Source organism: Typopeltis vanoorti, chromosome 10 (genome assembly GCF_054136105.1).
Source record: "Typopeltis vanoorti isolate ZY-2024b chromosome 10, IOZ_Tvanoo_1.0, whole genome shotgun sequence".
Lineage (NCBI taxonomy): Eukaryota > Metazoa > Arthropoda > Arachnida > Uropygi > Thelyphonidae > Typopeltis > Typopeltis vanoorti.
This window is the reverse complement of record NC_143558.1, coordinates 36,510,242-36,532,363: the sequence shown is the minus strand read 5'-3', so window position 1 is coordinate 36,532,363 and position 22,122 is coordinate 36,510,242. Positions and strand designations below refer to the sequence as shown.

At 36.2% G+C, this 22,122-nt stretch overlaps 1 protein-coding gene across 1 annotated transcript in view; it reads right to left on the bottom strand.

The window, feature by feature from the left end:
- puf (ubiquitinyl hydrolase 1 puf) overlaps window positions 1-22,122 on the bottom strand; it is a 1,013,305-nt gene that overhangs the window by 13,473 nt on the left and 977,710 nt on the right. The window contains exons 74-75 of the mRNA XM_090399560.1: window positions 18,413-18,529; window positions 10,343-10,523 (exon numbers count right to left, since the gene is read on the bottom strand). Of these exons, the coding sequence (XP_090255686.1) occupies window positions 10,343-10,523; window positions 18,413-18,529 (298 nt within the window). The remainder of the gene's footprint in view (window positions 1-10,342; window positions 10,524-18,412; window positions 18,530-22,122) is intronic.

The following is a 22,122-nucleotide window of genomic DNA, read 5'->3' as shown; positions in this document are numbered from 1 at the left end:
TAGATTGGACATCATTGGAAATATTCAGTTGTTTGTTGATGATGCCAAACTGAAAGAGCAACAGTTAATAAAGATGGTGTAGAGATCTTACAGGATGATTTAAATAGACTGACAATTTGGGTCAGAAGACTTATTGCCAAAGTGGATAATAGGGTTACCTGGTTATTCAAGAACATACTGACAGACAGAGACAAGTTTTTATTACGAGGCTTTGATATGGTCCCCACCTGGACTGTTGGGGACAGATTCATCTGGGTTTCTTGGGGATGAAGAAGCAGTGGAGAGGACCCAGCAGTGAATGACCAAGATGGTGGCAGGTCTATGGAATATTTTCCTTATGAGTAGAGACTGAACCTTTGTGGGGTACAGGAATTAGTTGATAGGTGGACTAGGGAGGAGATGGTGGTGATATGATAAAGACATTAGTTATTTAAAGGATTTTAAAGAGATTTTATAGCAGAGGAAATTTTTTACAGTTTTTCTCATATGACTAATGGAGACCCATTCCTGAACATTGAGTACGAGTGCAGCTAGCAGGAGCATGAGGAATAAACTTTTTATTTGGCAAATTAGGGAAGTGGGCTGCCAGAATCAGTTGTGAGTGCTATGTCAGTGAATAAGTTCAAAGGAAAGTATGTGAAGTATGGTGAAAATACTGATTAGCATTTGGTGAAATGTTCAGTGGACCTCCCACAATGAGTCAATGGATTTCATAATAGTAATGATGATGATCATCATCAAATTCTTGACATGTATCCAGGGGTGTACAGGATATTAAGATAGTACTACATGAAAAGTTACGTCATTACTAACTTCAGATCAACACTTTTCTTTCAAATTAATCTGTTATCTGTCAAGACTCCAATATTATCCGATCTTATATTTCTGTCTTCTAAGGTACTTTTGACTGTTTTTCCTGCCAGCTGCAAAAAACATTTGTTTCTAATCTCTCTTCTCCTATTCTGTTTAAGTGATTGTACCACATGATTTGCTCTGCTGACATCTTCCTTAATGCTAACAATTTCAAGATCTTCCTTAATATCCTCATTTTTAATATGATACTGCCATTGATGCCAACTGTTCAGTCCCTAATCTTTCTCAGAACTCTGATATCTGTGGTCTCTAATCTTTGGTAAAGTGTTCTATTTCTAACAGAGCCTCTCAAATCCATAAATTAAAATTGGTTGGAACACTGTTTTTTATACAACTAATTTAGTATTTTGACTAATTTCTCTCTTATTCCATATATATTTATTGTTAAGTTGACTTCCTACCCTACCAGCTTTGCTAATTCTGATGTCTATTTCCATATTTCATTTGCTATCTTCACTAACAATTGTGCATGTGTAGCTAAAATGTTTTACTTATTCTACCATTCAGTATGCAGTTGATATTTTCAATGTTTCTGCCTATTTTCACCGTTTTTGTCTTTTTATTGCTGACTTTCATATCAAATTTATTACAATAGTTATTCAATTTAGTCATGGGATCTTGAAAACTTGATTTATTTAGACGTATAACATCATCTGCATAAACTAAATAGCTGAGATCAACATCTCCAATTTTAACATCAGATTTAATACCACTTTCCTTCATAATGTGATCCATATAGATGGTAAATAACAGAGGGGATAATGTACATCCTTGTCTCACACCTGATTTAAACAAACGCACGGCCACACGGAGCGGTACATAGGGCAAATCGGCAGCTGGGGGGGTGGCGGCAAAAATGTTTACAGAGCATACCGACTAATAAACGGCAAAAGTATGATAGGAAAAACAAGAGTATGATATTGAGTGCAAACAAAATGAAAGAGTGAGCGTTGTATGGAGATTCTGTAGTAAGAGGTGTGATAGTTGAGAGTTTAACAAAATCGTACCAACCTGGTGCGAACGTTAAGGATGAAAACGAGTCAATTAGAATGCAAAAGCAGCGGGTGAAAGAATTGATAGTAGTAGCAGGTACAAATTATTTGAAAGGAGACAAAATGGCTATGAGAGAGGATTTGAAGGAATTGCTTGAGGTAGCAAAAGAGAAGAGTGAGAGAGTTAAGATGGCGAGTCTGTTGCCACGGTATGACAGTGAAGAGTATAGAAGGAGGGCCATAATTGCTAATGACTTTATGCGTGGATTATGCAGGAGGAGTGGTGTGGAATTTGTGGATGTGTAGAGTGAGTTCGATGGGCGAAAGGATTTATATAAGATGGATGGTTTACATTTGAATGGATTTGGTGTACGGAGACTTGAAAAGGTGTTGTTGAATGTAGTGGAAGTGGATGTGCAGAATCAGGGAAACTAGAGTTATTAAAGGGAAGGGGAGAAGTAGATATGCAGACTTTAGGGAGACAGTTGAGTGTATGAATGTGTGTAATATGCATGAGCCAGTACGAAAGACAACAAATCAGAATGGGATAGTTAGTATAAGGCATCAAAAAAAGGAATGGGACAAATGGGCTTCTGCAATTCATGTATACTAATGCCAGAAGTATTAGGAACAAGAAGGAAGAATTTTTGGCCTTGGTTGGCACTTCCAGGCCACAGGTTATTGGCATTAGTGAAACATGGCTGACAGATAGCTAGTGGGATTGAATGTGAGGGGTATAGTGTGTTCAGGAATGACAGAGAGAATAAAATGGGGGGAGGAGTATTGTTGATGATAGCTGATGAGCTCCAGCCAAGGAGAATAGAAGTGGAACTGCAGGATATAGAAAAGAGTGGATTTGAGGCTATTTGGTGTGAGATTGAAAATAGCAGAACAAAATATACAATTGGGTGCTGCTATAGACCAGGTGATGGAATAGATGGTGGAAATAGTATACATAAGCAAATAGAAGAAATGAGCGGAAGGAAGGTAATTATTATGGGAGATTTCAACTATGGTAACATTGATTGGAAGGAGGAGAGGACACATGGGAGGAAGGAATTGGATTTTATGCAGTTATTAAGGGATAACTATCTGCGACAGCATGTAATGGAAAATACTAGGGGTCAGAGAGTGCTTGACCTAGTAATTGCATCTGAGAATTTGGCTGTAACGAATATGACCACGTTGCCACCAATTGGTGAGAGAGTGATCATAGGGTCTTGACTTGGGAGGTGGCTAAAGGAGTGGAATTTACAATTAAGACAGTGTACATGTGGAATTATGAGGCTGGTAAGTATGACAAGCTTAGGAGTTTGATTGGTTCAGTGCCATGGCATGTAAAAATGCAAGGGCTAGATGTTGATAGTGCATAGGAGGCAGTTAAGAAGTGTTTGCATGAGGCAATGGCTGACTGTATACCTAGAGTCTGATAATAAATCAAGTAGGAGTTAAACGGATGAATAACACCATTAAGCGTGAGCTGCAAAAAAAGAAACAACTATGGAGGGAATTTAAGGAGAAAGGTGACCGGCAGGCACATGAACGGTATAAAGCGCAAGCCAGAAGGGTAACGAGTGTGGTAAGAAAAACAAAAACAGATTATGAAAGAACATTAGCCATGCAGGCTAAAGAGAATCCCAAAGAGTTTTTTCAAAATGCTGCAAGGAAAAGAAAAAATATATCATCCAGGTGGTGACATTGCAGGAATGAACGAACCAATAGATTATACGGGAACTGTGATCAATGAAGTGGAGTTGAATAGTCTATTACAAAACCTCAATGTCAATACATCTGTGGGATTGGATGGTATACCAAATCGTTTCATACATGAAGCAGCTAAAGAACTGTCAGTGCCCTTGACCATTTTGTTTAATTTGAGTCTCGGGTCTGGGTTAGTCCTGATGGGGTGGAAAGTAGTTCCACTGCATAAAGGAGGTTCCAAGACTGCTGTTGTAAATTACCGACCAATTAGCATATTAGGAATCGTTGTCAAGGTCTTGGAGAAATTAGTCAAGAGAAAAATACAGGACTGAATAGATCAAATGGGATACTGTATGGGGGACAACATAGTTTTGTGAAGGGCAGATCATGCCTCAGTAACTTGCTCACGTTTTATAACACAGTGACAGCTGAACTGGATAAGGGTAATAGGTTTACAGTGATTCTACTGGACCTTGCTAAGGCCTTTGACAGGATGCCACATGGAATTCTAATCAGTAAACTGCAGCATATGGGGATGGATATAGGGTTGGTGAGATGGAGAGATATTAGAGAGTGGTTTATTCAGGAGTAGAGTCCAAAAGACGGCCAGTGACTAGTGGTGCGCTACAGGGATCTGTTCTTGGACCACTACGTTTCAATTTGTTCATTAACGATATAGGAAATGATCTGAGAGGAACAGTTCATTTGTTCGCTGATGATGCAAAGTTGGGTAGGGCAATAGTGAGTGCACAGGATGTCAAAATTTTGCAAGATGATTTGTATAGTTTGGAGGACTGGACTAAGGAAAATGGATGTCAATTTAATTTGGCAAAGTGTAAGGTCATTTTGGGGTGAAAAGATTAACAGCAGTATATCACATTGGTGGAACCGTATTCCAGGAGATTGATGAGGCTAGGATTTGGGAGTGTTGGTGGATAGGGAGTTGAAGTTTAGGGGGCACATCGCAAAAGTGGCTAAATCAGCTCATCAAATCACTTGGTTGGTGAAAAATACTTTAACAAGCAGAGACAAAGAATTTTAATGTTCCCCTGTATCGAGGCTTGATAAGACCCCATCTAGACAACTGTGCCCAGATATGGGCACCAGGGTTTCTTCTTGATGGGGAGGAGGTGGAGAGGATCCAGAGACGAGTGACCAAGATGATAGTGGGTCTATGGAATGAACCTTACGAGAACAGGTTGAAGATTTGTGGGTTGCAGAAATTGGTTGATAGGCAGAAAAGGGGTGATATGATTGAGACATTCAAATTACTGAAGGATTTCTATAAGATTAATTCAGAAGATATTTTTGAGAATAGGACTGGTGGTGGGAGAACTAGGGGCCATACATGGAAGCTGGGCAAGAATGTGGTTGGCAGGTCTGTTAGAGCTAGGTTTTTTACTTGGAGAGTGGTGAATGAGTGGAATAAGCTGCCAGATTCTGTTGTGGGTGCCATGACTGTGAATGAGCTCAAGGCTAGGTATGATAGATACTGTGAATGTCAAATAGTTGTTCTTGACATGATGTTAGGGCCTCCCTCGAGTCTGTCGCCTCCTTGGAGTTGCCCATAATAATAATAATAATAAACCATATTCTTGTATCTCTTTCAATTCTAACTGCTGACTTAACTCAAATTTAGAATAAGTATTGCTTGATATAATGTCCCATTTACACCATATAACTGTAGTGTTTTGAATAGCTTTCCTCTTGGCACCTTGTCCTATGCCTTTTGCAGATCTACAAAAATTAAATACAGATCCTGCTTAAATTTCCGTGATTTCCAACTATATGTCTTAAAGTGAAAATCTGATCCTGATAACCTCTATTTAAGTCTGAATCCAGTTTGCTTTTCACCAAGCATCCCTTCCACAATCCTTCTTAGTTATTTCTTAAGTTTTGCATAAATCTTACCAGGAATGCTCAGTAGGGAAATACTTCTGTAATTCTCACATTCAGTTTTATTTTCCTTTTTATGGATGGGTACTATGAGTGCTCTTACTCCAATCATCCAGAATCCGACCATCTGTCCAGGCCTTCTGAATTATGCAGTGCAGCCACTATAAAACTTTTATATCTCCATACCTGAGCATTACTGGTTGAAAAAATTATGAACAAAAAGAAAGAAAGGGATTTGTTTGTGAAATATAAATCATTAACAGCCACTATATTGCAAATGCAAGAAAAATAAGTAATTTTATTGTATCTATATTGTATTCTGTATATATATCTATATCTATATATATTATTGTAATGTATATCCTAGTTGATGTTGTAATTTCCTTAAATTATTTAGTAAAAAATTTTATTGTATCACTGAATAAGGTACAGAGACATTTGCATTCTGTGTAATATATTTGTTAACAAATAGTGCAATTAGACAAACTGGAATAAAAATAGCACTACCTAATGAATCACATGTCCCCTGCAACAGAAACTATGATGCATAGACTCAAGCAAAACCATTTGTTGTACCGCCAAACACAACATCTAACTAAAAACAATTGTCCTAACATTTGTCCAACTTTTCAATTACATGAAATAAGTGTTTGCCTCAATTGCATTTGAAATTTTCGATGCCATTAAGACAGATCACAAATGCCAACTTCAATTAAAATTCTACCAAAAGAGTTGCAACTAATATGCCGCATAAACCTTCTGGCAGTGAGGCCACCTGCCATCCCAATGTGGCAATAAAATTTTACCGAAAGATTTGCATCTAACATGTTGTATAAACTTTGTATCAGTTCATGCTGTCTGTACAACGCAGAAGCAGCACACAAACAGTAATGAGAAGTCTTGCTGGTATGATAAACATACAAAACACTTCCCGAAGTGAACGTATTAATTGTGAATCTTATTATACAATATTGTTTAAAAAGTGTTCTACATAACACCGATGTGTATGAGAAAAACAGTGACCAAAACTTTGATATTTAATGATTTCAATATGAGGAATTTCATGCAATGTAGTGTATATTCAATGTGTTCATCACCAAGAGTGAATAGTTTGTGGTATGAAAGTGAGAGTGAGGAAAGAGTGTGTGTGTGTCAGAAATGTTTTGTGAGTAAGAGCAACAAATGTAAACTGTATCGAAAGTGAAAGAATGAAGTAACTAATATTAGTGATGTAAGGCAGGATAGTGAAAGTGTTGTAGAAAATGTAGGAGGAAGGGGTTAGTGAGAATTGGTTGAAAGTAATGTGGATGACAAGGTGACAGTGAGGAGAGAAATAGTATGCTTATATGGAGTCCTTCGTAAGATGAAAAGTGTGCTCGAGTGACTGGAGAAACAATTGGCATGGTGGTACAGCAGGAGAGAGAATAAAAGAAAAAAATGAATGGGAAAAATATACAAATGTGAGAAAATGAGAGGATATTATATGGAAATTCAATGGTAAGAGGCATACTTAATGAGAAAGTGGCAAAAACATGATTCCCAGGCGCAACGATCAAGGATGTTAGTAAAGATTTCAGGTTACAGAAAGGAGAAGTGAAAGAGTTGATTGTTTTGGCAGGCAAAAATGATTTGAAAGGTGAGAAATATGTAATGTGAGAGAGAGATGTGAAACAGCTGTTGAAAGAAATGAAAATGAAGAGTGAGAAAGAATAAAGATTGTAAATCTGTTGCCTCAGTATGCGAAGACTGAATTGAGAAAAAAGGGTAATGATTGCTAATGAGCCAAATTGTACAGGAGGAATGGTGTGCAATTGATAGATGTATGAAGTGAATTCGATGGATGAAAGGACTGGTATATGTCTGATGGACTCCATTTGAATGGCTTTGGAGTTAGATGTTTTGAGAGAATGCCATTTAGTGAGAGGTTGGAAATGCAAATTCAGTGAAACTAGAGGTGTTAGGGATAAAACCAAGCAAGTGTCTAACCATTCCCTGGGACAAACGATATTCTTCTTCTTGCTTCAAGCTTCAGCTTGTTGTATTTCCAATACTTCAATGCAGATGGTTTGTCCATTGTTTTTTCGGTGTACCATCTGGTCTTTTCATAGTTTCCAGTCTCTTGCTAGCTTAATTATTCTTTTTAGGCCAGTCCATTAACATGCTGATTCATTGGTGCACCCAGGGAGGGGACCAAGGCCCCTCCCCCAAAAAAAAAAAGAAAAAGGAAAAAAGACTAGAAAATTTTCCAAAAATCTTTTCCTAATTAAAATTCTTTTTTTTTTTATTTATTTATGTTGTTTCGTGTCTTCTATTTCTATACTACTTATGAATTAACAGTCACATAAGGTGGGAATACCTTCTGGCTCTTGGAAATCACAGCCGTTGTGAACACAAGGTGAACAAAGTAGTGCTCAGGTGATACTTTGTTTGCCCGAGCCAGGCAGAGATTATGGGTATCATATATTGGCGATCACTGCAGGTGCTCAGTCATAGGTCGTATGCATTGCATAGTGTGTATTCTCAAATCATCTACTCAACTCAGCTCTCCCCAAGATTAAATCTTGAGTGCTCGACCCCCTCCAAGATTAAATCCTGAGCGCACCACTGTGCTGATTCCATTTGAATATTTTCTTATCCATGTGTATATGGAGTGTAGTTAACATTCATCATAAATCACAAATTTTACTCTATCAAATTCTGTTTTGTTGACTATTTTGCTTAGTTGTTCATGCTGCATATTGTATTTATCTGTTGTATTTTTGATGTTTTTCAATATTGGCCAGACTAACTGATTTATATATTCTTACTTTTGTTTCTTTTGTTAGATCTTTATTTTTCCTTATAGCTGAATTTAGATATCCTGATATTTCATTTGCCTTCAGGAATTAAGCTTTTACTTCATCCTGTGTTATATTTTCACTGTTCACAGTTATTCCTTGTATTTAAATTTTATCACCTGTTCCAGTATTTTTTCATTTAGTTCTAATTTACATGCGATTGGTTCTTTTGCAATTATCATTGTTTTTGATTTCTCTGTTGATATTTGTATGCTAAAACAGCTGCATATCCAACCAAATCTAAATTTTCTTTTTTAATTTTTATTCTATTTAATTTCTGTTTCTTAAATTCTGTTATTTTACTCATGATTATGTTAAATAAACATAGACTTAAAGAACTGCCTTGTATGATCCCTATTTTTATGAGGATTTTCTGTATATTTGTGTTCTGATAGTTTATAACACATTCATTTGTGTGTGTGTGTGTGTGTGTGTGTGTGTGTGTGTGTGTGTGTGTGTGTGTGTGTGTGTGTGTGTGTGTGTGTGTGTGTGTTGGTTAAATTCTATTGATTTTTCTGTTATTTGATTTATAACAAATCTTCCTTTATGGAATCCTTGTTCAGAAACCTGAAAATTGCACCCCAGACATTTATGGTCATTATTGCTGCTTTTGATTCTAATTCTTCTTTGATAATTATTATACACATTTTAAGATAGTATACAGTAAATTCATTCCTAAATAGGTTTTGGATTCAGATTTTGCTTCCTTTTTTAAATATTAGCATTAATATGAATGTGAGAACAAATGAATGCAAGAGCAGCAATGACCATGAATTGCTGGGTGCAATTTTCCAGGTTTCTGAATTTGAATGTGCCTTGTGTTGTATGTGTGTGTGGGGGGGGTTGAAATGCATGTACATGAATGCTATAAGTATCACAAATAAAGGAAAAGATTTTTTCATTGGTCAGCTTGACTAGGCCAAAAATATTGGCATCAGTGAGACTTGATTGACAGAAAATGATACAATTACAGGAATATAATGTAAGGGATACTTTTCAGAGAGGATAGAGGGAACAGGATGGGAAGAGAGTTATTACTTATGATAGCTGAAAACCTTCAACCAACAAAAATAGAGGTAATGAGGATTTTAAATCTGAGAGAAATGGTTCATTTAAGGCTATGTGGTGTGAAATAGAGACCAACAGGACAAAATATATTGTTGGTTGCTGCTATAGACTGCAAGTCCAGAGGAAGATGTGGATGCCATGCATCAGCAGATCAGTACAATGAGTGCAGGTCCAGCAGTTATCATTGGAGACTTCAACTATGGAGATATAGACTGAATGGAGGAAAGGGCACATGGCAAGATGGAAATGGAATTTATACAGTTACTAATTCCATTCATAAAAATCCAACTAAAGCTGGATTATTACAAATAGAATCTATTTAGAATAATATAGTTTGAAAGTATATTTGGGAGTTTTTGAAATATATTTGAGAGTGCAAGTTAGCAAAACTGAGCCAAAGATTTCTGAACTTGTTTCAGTCAAACAATATCAACTCACACGCTAACTAAAAATTAAAGTTGTTTTTAAGTTATTGTAATTACATATTAAAAAAAAATCAAGTTTATTTTATTTTATTTATTTTTTTGCTGATATACATTCTTCATAAGACTTATTCCAGTACTTTAATACTGGATGCAAAAACATAGCCAATAATTTAAGATAAAATTAGTTAACTTGAATCTCCTCCTCAAGTCTCCCCCCCACCCCACCCCAAACTAAAACAGGAATCTGCTTTCAAATGGTTCAGAACTGCTGATCTAAGCCCAAATATTGTTAAAATGATCAGGGAAGGAACCCCTGGTATATATAGTCACAAATATATTACTACAGATTTCTCTTTTGGCATGATAAATTTCTCTAAAGGCATGATATATTATTAACATGAAATTATTGGCAGAGATAACTGTACAAAATAATAAACAAATTATTCAATATTGCATAACTAGCCAAAGAATTACAGTACATGTAAACTTTATATGAATACACAAAGATTTCTGCCTCCTTCTCAACTATAAAAATTAAAATCATGCTTACTATTTCCCTGTTCTTCTACTTTAGTACTAACAGAAGTAGAGCTACTGTTTGCAGGTGAAGTACTTTCAGCCTGTGCTATTTCTTCACAGTGCTCAATCAAACTGCTCATCATCTTGCAAAATTCTTCTGGCACTTCCGTTGGCTTTTCCAATGAAAATACCAGGGCTAATGCACGCAGGTCCTGAGGGATTACGTTTAAATTTTGTTATTCTTTTGAAAAGTTATAACATCAAAAATGAATTAAGAAAAGGAAAACTAATATATAATTATGATTATATCCACCTTTATTTTCCTGATTTTTGAAAGTTTTAAAAAGCTAATTTCATTGAGAATATTTAGCCTTCATTACTTAATTCTCCAGCAAGTGCCATTATAGTGAACTCACTGTAATAAACCACCAAAAAGTCCAGACTTAGGCTTTCTAAGAATTAATGAAATTAATTCTAAGAAATCCATTGGTTTGCTATAGAGAATTTTCTACAGAAAATTAACTATAGCAAAAAATTCACCATGCGTTAACTGTAGTGACAGCTGACTGTATAAATAAATAAAGAAAGAACAAGCTTCTTAAAACAACGTAAAAATATAATGCTCATAACATTACCAAAAGTTGAATATCATACACATGTGCAGTCTTTTGGCAGTTGTCATTACTACAACATGGTGACAACACCATGTTTTAAGGCTATCACATTATCTACAGCAGAGCTTCCCAATCTGTGAGTCACATACACAAAGATTTCTACCTCCTTCTCAACTATAAAAATTAAAATCATGCATGTTTCAGGGTAGAGTATCTGATTTTATGGAAAGTATGTATGAATGGCAAGTGCATCCTAACATCTCCATTGTCCTAACACAAGTCCTCCAGACTCTGATCTGTTTCCTTAGTTGAAAGCACATCCATGGAAAATGTTTCACAATCATTGGTGAAGTTTCTGCTCAAGTGACCTGATTTATCTGCAGACATTTTATGTTCACTAATTGTGAACATAAAAGGTCTGCAGATAGGAATAAAATAATTATAAAAACATCAGACAGCATTAACTACTGAACCAGCCTTGATGTTTACACATCAATAATTACATGGATGTGAAGTGTTCATTGAAGTTAATATAAATGAATTTGAAGGTCTGTAAATATATTTTATTATATAAATGTTTGGTTTAACAATAGGAGTTGGTGTGCTGAAACATTTTAAATGACCCTTATATTCCAAAAGTAATCAAGCATAATTATTTCCTAACATGTGCCATGAAGAGTGGTCACTCGCTGTATGGTATCATGTCCAGGAGTCTCTCTCTCCTCTCACTGCATGTCCCCATTCTATTTTTCATTCTTGATTCATATAACTCTGAACCAAAAATGAAATGTACAACACACAATGAGAATGTCACTATGACTGAAATAAATCTCCAAAGAAAATCTATTTCAACAAAAATTACAAATCAAATACAATGTACAAAACATACCATAATCCCTATAGAAATCACTTTCACATCTACTTCATCAATATCCATGGCATAAATGACAACATAAGTGATCTACACAATCATTTACAGCCCAGATAAGACTCATTCTTGACAGAAACCCAAATTGCATCTACAGTCCACCTTTGCTGTCCAAATTACACACTGCAGTATTTTACCAGAACAAGTTACCATAAGGTGTTTTAACCTTATTAAATAAAAATCTCAGAAGGAGATATAAATGCAGAAAGTATTTTACCTTGGATATAATAAATGTTAAAGATACCAAGCTGGAGTAAAACCAGGTTTAAAATAGCTTGGTATCTTTAACATTTATTATACCCAAGGTAAAATACTTTCTACATTTATATCTCCTCCTGAGATTTTTATTTAATAAGGTTAAAACACCTTATGGTAACTTATTCTGGTAAAATACTTATAAGCTCTGTATTACTAAAATCTTGGTATTTTTAGCCTGGCTCCCACTGATGAGACCTTTTTTCAGCAGCCCTGAGAGAAAGCTCCATGTTCCAGTCCTTCTTCAAACCTGTTCCAGCGGATTCCAGCAACAGTTTAGGAGAACCGAAAAGAGAGCTCCGATTGAAGTCCTGCCTTGGTAAGATTCCTTTGTTCTTTTTGTGGTTTTTTTTAGGCCTATACACGGCATTCCGCTATTTTATAGGAATAGACTATCCTTGGAAAGTCTTCTTCCTTTCTTTCGTTAAATAATGTCTTCGGTTTTGCCGAGGGTAAGAACCCTCGGGTTCGAAATAGATACTGGTATTCACCAGAGGATGTTTGCGAGGGCTATTATTGACTGCGTCGGGGCAGACAATATTTCCGGTTTCACCCCTTATGGGGGGGAAGGTTTCAAGTTGTATGCAAAGACGCTGCAACTAGAGAAAAACTTCTGAAAGGAGTCGAGTGCGAGGCAAAAATTTTTCAACCTTTTGTGGTAGGAAGCTTTGTCAAAAGAGTAAGAATAGATCGTTTTCCGCTTGAATACTTAGAAGAAGACAATGACATCATAACTAAAGTATTCTCGAAATGGGGAGCTGTTCGGGATATCGAAATTGGCACGGACGCTGAGATCCCACAATGGAAATCTGGTGAAGTCACCTTTTCCATCATGATGAAGGCAGAAATTCCGAATTTCGTGAAGATAGGATCGGCCAGGGTAATGGTGAGTTACCCAGGAGTAAAGAGGCAATGCTTTAGATGCGGCGCCCTCACTCATCTAGGGGCCCAGTGCCCGAAGTTAATATGCAAGAACTGCCTAACGGCGGGCCATACAGTAGCACAGTGCCAGTCAGCATGTCTAAAATGCGGCACTAATGGCCATAAGGTGGACACCTGTCCGGACAGAAACCTGGCCGAAAAATTGGGGGCAGTATTATGCCCAACACAGAAGCAACAGCCAAAAATGTCATTGGCGCAGAACCGAATGAGTTCCCTACCCTGAAGGCCGCGCATGAGGGAACAACAAGAAAGAATCATGCCGCCACATCTGAAACACTGCCGAATACACCAATAGAGAAACCTACAAAAGAACCAGCCACCAAACAAACCGCCACTACAAATGCAGCAACCGAAAATAACCAGCAGCACCAACAAAAAGGAACTATCACTGCAGTCACAATAGATGAGGACACGGAGGCAGTAGATATGGAAATCAACAATGCAGAAAGCACACAAAAGAGGCCAGCCAGCCCTGAAGAAGTAAATATAAAAAAACCAAAACCAGCTGAAGTTGGAAAAATAAAGTCAACTTCAGAACCCACAAAGTTCCCTCACGCAAAGGCCAATGCACCTATATTGCATCTCTTAAAAGATTTCCCCGAGGAGGAGGCGAGACTACAAAAAGCAATAGAAACATTCGGAGACATTCAACTGATACTCACAGGACAAAACGGGCCAAGAGTCGTCAGTGCAGAATGGAACGACGTGTTTGTCGATAATATAGATGAAATCACTCCTGAAAAGATCATTGGTCTTATCGATGCAGAGGACGACGTGGGACTAGCACTGCACAGAGGCCTCTACATGCTAAACCACGTCCGTGGAGACAAATTAGCAGATCTCATCATTAAAACTCACAACAATAGACAGCAGGAGGATTTAAACCTCGCCTAACAAGTCAGTCGACTCCTAGTATCGATCTGCCAGAGAGGAGGAGGAGGAAAAAAAAAAAAAAAAAAAAAAAAGCCCCTTCTACGTTTCTTGGTTCTGTTTCTGTATGTTCACGCTTAATCCACATAGGAGGGGGCAGACCTGAGAACCCGAGCGGCAAAGGCTTACAGCGGGGCGGTGCAGCTCCTTGCGGGCTGCATCACTCGGGCCAGGCTCTTCCCCTGTTCTTGCAGTAGTTTTTCTGTTAATTCACTGACTTTTGTTGTTCTGTTTATGCGTGTTCTAGCTCCTTTGTTGTTTCTGTTTATGTGTGTCTTCCTGCATTTGTTTTTTCACTTCTTTCATCGGCCAGACATCTGAAGAGGTGGCTGGCCGGAGAACGGATGGAGGGAGATAATGTCGGAGATCTGCTTGGTGCTGGCATTTAAGTCAGGCCAAGTAGATCGACTGAGGCCTCTTTTAACTATCTACTACTATCCACTCTATCTTCCTTCTCCTCTCTCACTATCAAGCTGACTCTCAGCACAACTTTTTTTAAATCTAAAGAGGCCAGTGATGAAAGGCATGAACTCCCATTCGACTTCAATAAAGGTCGAAACTGGTCTGTGTAGTGGCCCCTTGCCCTTAATACAAAGCATCATACATCTCCTCCAGGAGATGTGCTTTGCATTATGGGTAAATATTAAGATTAGTGATCAGAGCTTATTCTACGTTTACCATGAGTTACCTTGGTCTTGCACTACCTGCAGGGTCAGCTAGACTTGCATTACGTGCAGACGCAAACTTGACTTATTTGTCTGTTTGCTTACTTGGGAAATGGAGTAAAACCAGGTTTAAAATATATATATATATATATATGTTAAAGTATATTGACCAGTTTTCATTCCAGATATACTGTAGAGATCATGTTTCCTCTTAGTAAGTAACTCAAATCACAGTCCTATGCACTTTTCCTCTCATACAGAAAGCCTTTCCTCCAACCACTCTAACCAACATCTGTTCTAAGTGAGTCACAGAACTTATCCCTACTGGCTAATATTAAGACATTTATTTCCCATTCTATTTAAAATTCTCGTCCACTTTCCAAGCTTTGGTTCACCAAAAGTTGTACCAAAGTGGTTGAAGAAAAACCTTACCACAGATAGCTTGCAACAAGAATAACAGTCCCATACTCAGTATTTGGACAAGTCCTCAGTATCAGGCAAGCAATAGATGAAAAACAACTGTCAGCAAATCCAAATCTCACTTCATAAGAGCCAAAATCAGAAAATTTGCATCCTGTCCACAGGGAAGTCACGCATTCTAGTTTCTTGCAAAAGGCATTGGATACAACTCATACTCACCTGTGTTTCAATCTCTCTCTCTCTTTTTCTCTCTCTTATCCAGATGTTAAAACTACTGTTAAAGTAGCTAAAGATACAGCTGATCACTCTTCTCCTCCAACTTCTGCAGAAATGATCAAGACAAATTGTCTCTTACCATACCAGAAACAACACTATACGTTTCCTGTGTCTAAAAAAGTATCTAAAAAAAAGTTTAGTATCTAAACTTTTTTAGATACTAAAAAGTAATTTGGAAGTTTTTCCACTTTGATTATACTGCAAATTAAAGATACCAAGAAATTATATACTTGGTTTAATCCTTTATACAAGTGTAAGCAAACAAGTTTTCACCTGAACGATTTTCAGGACTGGGGCAACTCGTATAAAGAAGCTAAGACTTCACATCACTTGCCTTAGTATCCCATAATGCAAAGCACATATCCTTATGGGTATGTATAATGCAGTGCATTATGGGAAGGGTCAATACCCAGATCAGTTTCGAGTAAGGATATGTGCTTTGCATTATGGGATACTAAGGCAAGTGATGTGAAGTCAGCTTCTTTATACGAGTTGCCCCAGTCCTGAAACTAGTTCAGGTGCAAACTTGTTTGCTTACACTTGGATAAAGGATTAAACCAAGTATATAATTTCTTGGCATCTTTAATTTGTAAAAGTTCATTCAGTCATTCTGGTATGATGGTATCTCTCCAACTGTACTCAAATGGTATGCTCCAGAACTAATACCAGCCATATATCATCTCTAGAATCTTCTATCCGCACAGTTAGCCAAGTGGTTACACACTCTGCAACCATAACCATATGCCTGGGAAAGGAGTGTCCTGCGTTCGATTCTCGTCACTGACATGAGGAGCTAAGGATCTTTCTCAGACATAGCCAAGTTAGCCAGTCTTGGGAATGAATAGGGTTTTTCTCCCCAGTTTATCTGGCGTGTTTCCTCCCGCAAAGCAGGCAAACTGGTCTTAAGAACACAATGCTTCACAGACAATTACACATGGTTGAGCATGGGGGGTAACGACCCCACTTCGTGGTGAATTATGAAACTCAAAAATGGGAGGCGAAGGCCCTATGGGGCTGTAGTGCCAAAGAAGAAGACTCTTCTATACTCGGTAAACACCTTATCCTAGTGTATGTGTGGTGCAAGCAAACATACATCCAACCTATTCCAAAAAAAATAAGTGAACTGAAGTAGTGAGAGACAATAACTTAAACTTTAAGTGCACTACATTTCAACAAATCAGAGGACACAATGGATTATGGCAAACGGTAAGAGGACACCGATGTCTAGAGATAAAGAGGTTATTGTTCCATGATGCAAAACACTAGCAATAAAAGAAATGGATAACGTATGTTAAATAAAATAATTTTAATTGTAGAATATTCTACAAAGTGCCAAGGTAGCTTTAATAAGGCAACAAACAGTCAACCAATTCCTATTTTAAAATAATAATAAATAAATAAATTATGAAAGGTTAACAGACTGAAAATGCTCTATTTCCCATAAGGGAGATAAATATAGACTATCAGATCTATTTAAGTTTAGACCGTGGTAATATTTCACAAGTTTCCTTATAATGACATTTCATAAAGAAACTGCTTTTATGCAGGATTTTTGTCTTATTCCGAAAAGGACTCTGTGTTTAGCAGAGATAGCATGTCAGCAATGCCATATTGTTCAGGTTCAAGTTAACGGATATAAGGTTTATGTTCTTCATGATGGACAAAAGCAAATCTTCCAAACTGTCCGAAACAAGATTAGTCATCGGAGCAACAGATCATAGACACCTGGAAAATTAAGTGAAAAAGCTTGTCATTTGATTAAGAGAGAAAGATGAGAAGACAGAATGAAATGCTACATAGATGTTGAGAGGCGTCAAAATTTTTACAGTGTATTCAGATATTTCTGTAACATAGGGAAATAGGATGCAGTAATTTCTTCTCGAGCAGAAGGGACAGGAAATCCATAGCTGTTGAAAGTTTTGTTAATAAAAGCTTTGCTGAAACCATTTGTGATGTAATGCAATTCTTTATGCAGTAAGTCATCTGTAGAACATAAAATTAAAAGAAACCTTGCATGGCACAAGTTAAAGAACAACTGTGAACATAAAGAATGGGCACAAGATACCAAGGAAGTCAAAAAATTTTTGGCACCCTTAAATAAAACCAGTACTATCAAAGACACTTTAGAATCTGTTTTTGTCGATGGAGTTTATTAATATTATTTTCCAAATATCATCAGTATCTTAAAAAGGTGTTTTTACTACTAATTGTGACAATCTCAAGAGACATTTGAATTACTTATCAGATGTTTCAGGGCTTCTCCTTCTAGTTTTACCAGCAACCTCAATAAATTAATCATTAATATATCTGGCTGATGACTCAAGATGATATTTTGGTTTCATGTAAGTGTCATGATTTTGCCATTTCTCTTAAAAACTTGCCACTGATGGACACTTTTTTTTTTCATTAGCTAGATAAATGCTTATGTTCTGTTCCTTTCCAGAATATTCAAAAGAAATTTGCTTTGGGAATGTTAAAATTCTCTTCAAAGCTAAATCACTTCCTCCTACTCTTTCATTTCCAGAACTGAAAGCTCTTAAATCTTTAAAGAATGACTATAATTTTATCACCAAAGCAGACAAAGGCAAGCAAGACTGTGATTGTACAGGATTTAAAAAAAAAAAAAAAAAAAAAATTACAAGATGATTTCCTTAACACTCAATGATTATTCTATTTACTGATCCCTCTTCTGATTCACTGTTAGCCATGTTAATAAACTTAATAATCTCAATGACAATGTCTCTGATTGGGATGATGATTTAAAGAAAACTCTCAAGACCTTTCATGCAATATCCATCGTGAGAAGCACAAATCTTATATCAAATACCTTGAACCTGAACAACCTGGCCTTGCTAAACATCTTTATAGAACACCAAGTTCCTGTAGAATAAGACAAAAATCCTGCATAAGAACAGAAAATTTAAAATGCAATAATGGTCCCCAAATAAGCTGGATGGTGCACTTTATATATATTTATGTTTCTAATTTACTGTTTTAATTATTTGCAAGAAATTAATAATTAAGAAAAACTAGGCATTTTCAATAGTTCATTATAATAAAAAAACACTTACCCCATTTAATCTATAAGCCTGCTTGGCTAAATCAGCACCTTCTAGCATTCTCATTAAAGAAGTCATAAGAGACATAACTAGTGACATCATCTGCTCATTAATTACTTGGCTGGCAATCTACATATATACATATAACAATTAATAAAGAAGTGTGTGCAAGCAGTTTAAAAACATCATAAATTCAGTAATGCATTTCAGATTATTACTATATCCTACAATATTTCTAATAACATTATAAGATACCAGCTGCAGTGTATGCAAGGTTTCCAAGATGCATGCTAAATTTGGTATTCCAATAATAACAAGTAGTATAAAAAAATCCTATCATTTATGTTCATTCAATGTATATGTATAAACGATCATGTGATCTATTAACCTACCTTCAATGGTAATACTTCATAATCTAGACTAGTATAAGTGGGATATCCATATTCATAATACTTGTCAAAAGACTATCTTGATTAATAAATGCATTTACAAAAATGAAAACTTTTAAATACATTAAACAGGTGCTTAAAGGGCCAAAGCTGGATATCTGGAAAGAGAGCTTCATGTAGCCTTTTAAGAAATTAGGAGAACCAACCAGCACTTCTGTCCTGTCTAATCCTCGCCTTCTCATGGTGCACCCCTTTAGTAGGGGTGCACCATGAGAAGGTGCAATAGTAGGTATCTTTTTGGATATGGAAAAAAAGAGGATAAGCTGGAAGTTTGGAATTTAGCTGACAAAATTGTATTCTTATTGGCTTAAATCAAAATAATATGATAAAATTTGTTGTCTGCAGGGGCATCAGGGAACTAGGATGAACAGAGAAGTCATCTACTGGAATAAACCCTAACTCAACATCAGCATGATCAACATCAACTGAAAAGAAATGAAACTATCAGAAGAATTGAAGAAATGGCAGAAGATCTGACTAGGGCCTCTGATTTTGGACTATCAGCATAAACAAGCACAAAATCAGAATATTTGATTCTATGACCTTGAAAGAGCTGCTAGTAGACAACAAGAGGGGGGGGGGGAATTTGGGTAGCCTGCAGAAAGAAAACTTGCATGGTGGAATATATGTATGCCATGCCATATATATTCAATGATGTCATATTGTCTATCCAACTTCTAAGAGTGCTTTTTTTATCACAAACCAAGTTGCATGGCAGTCTGATAAGTGTTATACCGATTCTTCTACTGAGCAAAAAATAACTGGCCACAAGGGATGGCCCGGTTTTATTTTAGTAGCATATAGCAGAGAAAGTAGTTGCATTGACATATAGACTAGGGATCGATGAAATTCAAAACACTCCTCCAGTTGTGATTCTTATGGCTTGATGGTGGATAAGGCCCAACAATCATAGGACAGTACTCTCTCTCTCTCTCTGGAGGAAGCATAAACTTCAGACCAATAATCAAGTTTTGATCTTATAAGTGCACAATACAGATGGAGCAAAGAATGTCCATGTACACCCCAAGAGGTGGAATTTTTTTTTTTTTTTTTTTTTTTGAATATAGAACTTGGCTTCTGGTGTAATTGGGCTTAAGGTTTTGTCCTAGTCTGAGTTGTGGGTAGGGGTGAAGATCATGCCTGTGGAAAAAAATTTACACAAACTGCTTTCTGCTGGGGTTATTATTGTCACAAAAAAGAATAAACAACAAGAACTTAAAAAAGAAGACATAATACAAGCAATTAGAAACAATCCAATAGACACACTCTGACAAAAAAAAAAAAAAAAGAAGCAAAAATGGAAAAATTGCCATTTCAGGTACACTTATCCCTCCAGACACAATTTTAACTGGAGGATACTGCACAATATCCTACCAGTAAACATAAAAATGGAAAATGTGCAAACTGTGCCTTCTGCACCCAACAAGAAACACTGAGGAAGGAACAAGTACTATATTTACAACACATACCTAGAAAGGAAGCATGAAAATTCAACTCCTTTACCTACTAATTGAAATAAAATGCCATATATGGAAAATTAGAAATATTATAAATCAAAGAAAACAATAAAAGACATTAAAAGAAGTTCAAGGCTTTAATTAAAAATTATCTAAAATTATAGCTAGAAGAATTAGGATCATGCCTAAAACTTCCAGGACAGAACTCAAGAAAAATAAGCAAGTGGCTCCAACCCCTTCTTTCTCTTTAAACCTGAACTATTCTTCTAAATTCAATTAATGAATACAGCTAAAACAGTCACTATGCTAACTGATAAAATGAAGACAGTCAAATAAAATATGACTGATAGTCTGACAGCACAGCAGATTATAGCAATGATACAGAAGACACCGACGTGTAGAAATAAGGATATTACGGTTCCATTATATAATGACTTGATCAGGACACATATGGACTACTGTGCACAAATTTGGCCACCTGGTTTTGAAAAGGATGAAGAGATACTGGAAAGGTTCCAGAGGTGATTGACTATGCTGGTCTCTGGAATGTTGAGTATGAAGAAAGTTTAAGAAAATTGGTTTGCAAAGTCTAGCAGATAGAAGGTGAAGGTTACAAGACATATGAGATGGTAAGGGGGGTTACTATTAAATTAACACAGAAGAGGTTTTCATAGAACAGTAGAGATGTGGAGGGAGAACAAGAGGTCATTCCTTGAAGCTGAATAAGTGTGTAAGCAGGATAGTGAGAAGCAGGCTTTTTTTTTAATGGAGAATTTGAGTGATTGGAATGCATTGACAGAAAGCATGATGAGTGCAGAGACACAGAATGCATTTAAGATATGGTTTGATTAGTTGTGTGTGTAATATACATATATATATATTAAAAAATGCACCACCTGTGTACAGGATGGCTTGTTTATATTCATTCAGCTTATTTTCACATTCATTCTCTCACTCTTTTTTATATACTTTATTTTTTCATATGTATTTATACAAAGACACAAACCAACATGAGCAACATTACAAAATTAGATAGTTTTTATACATAAATTTTAATTAGCCCATCCACCAGCCAACATTCTTTCCATGACTCGTGTTTCATTACTTTTACAAACACTGCTTAGTATTCTGATATTTTTCTCTCTATTCTCTCAGGACAGTGTCTCTACTTGCCAGGGACTTTCAGTATCATTTCTTCTTTTTCCAGATTGTCTTTTTAACTTCTTGAATTCACCATGAAGTTCTGAAACTGTTACATTTACAGACCATAAGGCTTTAAAATTACAAAAGTATGATTCTTGTAATTTTAAAACTCAATTTTTTCTCCAATAATATGTGTATACTTGAGTCGAGGCTGGGATGCCACTGTAGTCTGAAAGTTGTTCAACTTTCACTTTTTAAAAAATTTTTCTTTTCAGTATGATCATTATTCATTATTATGAATATAACTAATTGAATGTCAATTAAGGTTTGGTTTTTGTTTTCAACCTCTTTCACTTTATAGATTAATATTTGTATCTTTGAATCTTCAAATCAAAAATCAGTTATTTTTACTATGATTATTTTCACAACTTTCTTTTACATCTGTTTTTGAAATATTATAGGCTCTTTTTTCCAATACTAGATGGCAATCACTTCCAACTTGCAATCTAGACTAACCTGAAGATATTATTATCAGTAATAATGGAATCAGTAAGAAACATGGTGCTTGTAATGAAAAATTGATGTCCTGAACAGAAATCCAGCAGACACTTATCATTATACGTAGGCCTGCCATATTTTTTATTTATTCTTTAAATTTTCCTACAGCATTTCT